Below are 4,539 nucleotides of genomic sequence, written 5' to 3' on the forward strand. Positions count from 1 at the left end.
CTGTCTTTGCTTGCCTGAATACAAATGCTGGCTCATAAATATATGCACGGCTTTCCGTGACCATTCACTTTGATTACTGTGGACACAGTTGCCCACAATTTTATCTTCATTGGGTGCTTCTCCTGCTAGTTGGCTCATTGGCTCATGTAAAGCTGCAGGTGATCGTTCGAGGACTGCTGTGAAATCACTTCATGTGGAACTGCATGGCTTTCTTTTAAGTTTTTTTTTGCTTTGAATGGCAGAACTGAGGTCATGTTTCACTAATAATAGGTAGCAGAGGTGGAGTAGTAAGCACCTTATCTTTGTGTGAAGATCTTTATATAATATAAAGGGATGCATAATATCAAACCATAACCTTTTTTTTCCTTTAACTCTCCAAAGGTCAGAGACATAAATAGAAAAAAACTTCTTTTTGTCCTGGACGTCATCTTTTCCTTGTTATTAATAAGTTGGTGCTGGTAGCATTGGACTTCTTCAAGGCAGGAAGGGGAGGACAGGGGAGGGGAGGAAGTACCATGCAGTTTGAGCTGAGTGTACTTCTCTGGGCAGGCTCCCCGTGGCTTTGTAGCAATAGCATTTAGCTAGCCATGCTGCCCCTGATATACTTTTCAAGCCTTCTTTTACCCAGAAATGGAAACTTTCGTCTGTGGTGTTAATCAGAGTGATCTTGAAAACCCATTGGGCACAAATCTGCAGAAAGTAAAATGTTCTGAATGATAGAATGATTTTAATAAGAGCTGTTGATGGAAGTGTAAAGTTACTAGTGCTTCTTAGTGAGAGACAAAGTTGCAGTCAGCTAACAAAATCAAAAGTTGAGGAGTGTAATAATGCCTGAAGTACTATGTGGGAGTCATAGGGATCCTAACGAGCCCTTGTAGAGGACTGCTGCTTTTGGGAGCTTTGTAACAAAGCAGGTGTCTGATTCTGCTGTAGCACCCTCATGTGGCTTGAGCTCTTACAAGCTGAAGGAATATAAGCCTCTAAATAAGACTGGGCTTGTTGTTATTTCCCCCTTGTTTAGGAGTGTGAGTATGTTTGACATGAGATGTGAAGAAGAAGCTGTGGCTCAGCCTCATAGCAAAGCTCGCCATGAGAAGCTGCAGAACATACACAACCAGCTGAAAGAGGATGAGACCAGATGGCAAGATGTGAGTATATGACATTGTCTGCAATGCTGGCAGGCACTGAGGCCAGCCAGCTAGGCAAAAACAGGACAACCTGCTAAATCTGCAGTTGCTGTCACGTGCTTAAAATAATCAGGAGAGCTTTTTTTTCCTCAGTGGATTGTTGCTAAAAGAATAGAAGTTCATAATTTGATGTAAATCAAAGAATACAAGATCTTCCGGTCCCTCTGCCTCTTCACGAGGTATTTTGCTTTATTAAAAAAATGTAAAGAAACTGTGATTAGATAAAAAAATGGAAGAACAACTTCTAACTGCTGACTTCTCTAACTTTTCTAATTAGTCAATGTCCAAAGTGACAACATACAAGACTAAGTAGGACAGGGAATAAATGGGTTGAACTTGTCTTTAATAAATTCGTATAGATACAGAAAATGTTAATGTTTTCCATCTCCTCCAAGCAAACAAATGGCATTTCATGTTAGCTACACCCTGCTTGGTTTACAAGGCCTTTCCAAACCCTCTTTCCTTGATGTGTTTTGTTAAGCTGTCCAGGCATTTGCCATTGTCTGCAGCAAAGTAGCAAGGAGAGAAAAACATGATATGCAGGTAAATTAGTACCAGGAGTTTTAGTTTAAATTCTTTTCATTCCTAAAGACTGATTTTAAATGAGGAATTTGGGGCATTTTTTTAGTTTAAAAAACCCCAAAACACAGTAAAACACATCTCTTCAGGTATGGTAGTTTCTCATTACAAGGAAAGCTTCTGTGAAACACCTCAGAGAGGTTTTTGGTAGAAAATTCAAGGAAAAGTAAAAAAAACAATTGTATATACAGCTAAGAAGTGACTTTCTGTAGTAGAACAATGAAGGACTTTAGCTGAAAGGTCTTCATGTGTGGGAAGCCATAATTTCCCAGCAGAGATAAGAATAAATCCAAAGGTATTCAAGAAGTTTGAGAATTCTCTGCTGTTGAATTGAAAATCCTCTGAGCTAAAGTTAGTACATTTTCCAGGCCCTCAGCACCTTCTACCATGAACTAAAAGTTCTGAAAAGGTACTAAAAATTACCTTATTGGAATGTCCTTGGCATTCTGAAGGCTTTATAGAGATGTATTTCATGGTCCGATATTTTTATATGCCCATGCTGTAAATTTGCCAACAATTAACAGTTTCAAGGCTTTTTAAAACTATTGTTATTCTAAAGCATCAGAACTGGAAAAGAGAAACATGTCTCTATTTTAATTATGAAAAGAGGAGGAGGGCTTATGTTAGAAAATTTGCTAATGAAAAACTAATTTTCAAACAATAAGCAATAGTGGAAGTAGGTGAATAAAGAAATGCTTTGGTACTTCAATGAGGATAATTAGTAGCTGAGGAAAATGAAAGGCCGATGTTTCATGAAGGGCATTATAGACTGATATATGTAGGTCATGTGAAGAAGTACTTTAATGAGCATTCCCTTAAGTGTAACATCAATAATTTGTGGGTTTAAACTAAATTAAAAGTGACAATGTTTTTTCCTGATTTTAATAAAATAAGTTATACTTGCAGTACCTTCTGCTGCTTACCAATAAAAATGCAATTAAAATATTTGGGAAACCGCGTAATTAATGAAATAGCCTTTGAATTGAGTATGTGTTATGAATATATGGGTTTTATTAAAACCAAAATTTATTAGAGTGCATGAAATATAATCTGTATACTAATCTCCTGATGTTGAAAAGTTAATGACAGATGTTCCCTTACAGTTTCCTACAAAGTTATTTTTCTTTGCAGAAGTTCTGTAGTGGTTACTTTTCTATGTGAAATTTTGTTCCTTTACTAGTTGGCTGCAAAGAAATTTTACAGTTTAGGAAACTTCTTTACTATAATTCTTATACTGTGAAAAAGATATTGCTTCTGTATCCTCCAGGATTTGTGAATTCATAAAAGATGCAAGAGAACACAGGGGCCCATAACAGGTACCTCCTGTGACTCTCTGGTTTAGTGTCAGGCTAATTTTTCAGGAAAGGCAGAGAACCGGATTCAGTCAATCTGCACAATTTCAGGCAGGCAGATTCCAGAAAGACTGAGATTGTTACTTCAGCAAGGGCATCTCTGTATAGCTTGGGTGTAAAGCTATGGGATACAAACCATAGGCTTTTTACTCAGTCATCGCTCACATCTGGATCCAAAATACTGTAGGGTAGCCATGACAAAGAATTTAAATTTGGATGCTGCACTGGATTCTTCTACCAAAAAAACCCAACATCATGGATCAACCATACTTGCATATAGCTGACTGATAGCATGGGCAAAGTATGGAACTATCAGCTCTCCAAGGCAAACTATCAGTGCAGCTGTAGCTCATGATAAAACAACATCCATTCTTCCCATGAACCCCTGCTTCCCATATATCTGATATATTCAAATTCTTCACCAAACATAATTTTTTTACTTAATCTTTCTGGGGAGTTGGATTTTGTCCCTAGTGTTAGCCCAAGTGAAAATGAGTGTCCTGACCGGTCCTTTTAGGCCAAATTTCCTGCCAAAAGGAAAGTAAGCAGTGAAGCTATGAAATCCTTACTGTATCCTGCTGGTAGCAGGAAATTCAGTCAGGGAACATCTTCATTTATGGCATGATCTCCTTTTGCCATTGAAATAAACAATGCTGCCTGCAGGTGATGGGAGCCTAGTCCACAGGCAAGAACAAGCATTGCAACTGGCTCACTGGGTTCGTTGTTATCTGTGGCCACTTTTTAGTTATTTGCAACTCTGCATTCAGGTGCCTTCCTTCTCTCACAGGACCTGGCTCGGTGGAAGAGTCGTCGAAGGAGCGCTTCACAGGATCTGATAAAAAAGGAAGCTGAGAGAAAGAAAATGGAGAGGTTATTGGCTGGAGACGGAACGAACGAGCGCAGAAAAAGCATCAAAACCTACCGAGAAATTGTGGAGGAGAAGTACGTTGTTTTCCTGGAGTGTAGTGTCATGTCTGAAAGTGCTGTGTGCTCCATAGGTGATAAGTAACTGTGGGCAGCCATGCCTGCAAGCCTCAGAGAGGGAGAGGGGAGGATGTTGATGGAGCAGAAGAAATGGGTGTGATTTTCAGTGTTAATATGAGGGTCTCTCTTGTGTTGTCTTCCTTACAGAGAGAGGAGGGAGCGGGAGCTTCATGAGGCATACAAGAATGCAAAGACACAGGAGGAGGCTGAGAGCATCCTCCAGCAGTACATCGAAAGATTCACTATCAGTGAAGCTGTCCTTGAGCGTTTGCAGATGCCAAAAATTCTGGAAAGAAGCCATTCAGTGGAACCAAATTCCCCACTGAAAGACCCAAATCCTCTGAGATACTTAAGGCAACAGTCACTTCCTGCTCCAAAATTCACTGCCACATTTGAAGCAACCATTGTTCCCACCACTGAACTAGAGCCCAGCAGTT

General features: G+C 39.5%; 1 protein-coding gene across 9 annotated transcripts in view; it reads left to right on the top strand.

The window, feature by feature from the left end:
* Positions 1-4,539, top strand: part of LIMCH1 (LIM and calponin homology domains 1) — a 110,726-nt gene that overhangs the window by 68,212 nt on the left and 37,975 nt on the right. For all 9 annotated transcript variants that reach the window (XM_017744491.1, XM_017744494.1, XM_017744493.1 and 6 more), the window contains 3 exons: positions 1,022-1,148; positions 3,906-4,060; positions 4,250-4,539. The exon at positions 4,250-4,539 ends at the window's right edge or, in 3 of these variants, runs on beyond it. In XM_017744491.1, the coding sequence (XP_017599980.1) occupies positions 1,022-1,148; positions 3,906-4,060; positions 4,250-4,539 (572 nt within the window). The remainder of the gene's footprint in view (positions 1-1,021; positions 1,149-3,905; positions 4,061-4,249) is intronic.

The sequence above is a fragment of the Corvus brachyrhynchos genome, unplaced genomic scaffold (assembly GCF_000691975.1).
Source record: "Corvus brachyrhynchos isolate BGI_N302 unplaced genomic scaffold, ASM69197v1 scaffold17, whole genome shotgun sequence".
Taxonomy (NCBI): domain Eukaryota; kingdom Metazoa; phylum Chordata; class Aves; order Passeriformes; family Corvidae; genus Corvus; species Corvus brachyrhynchos.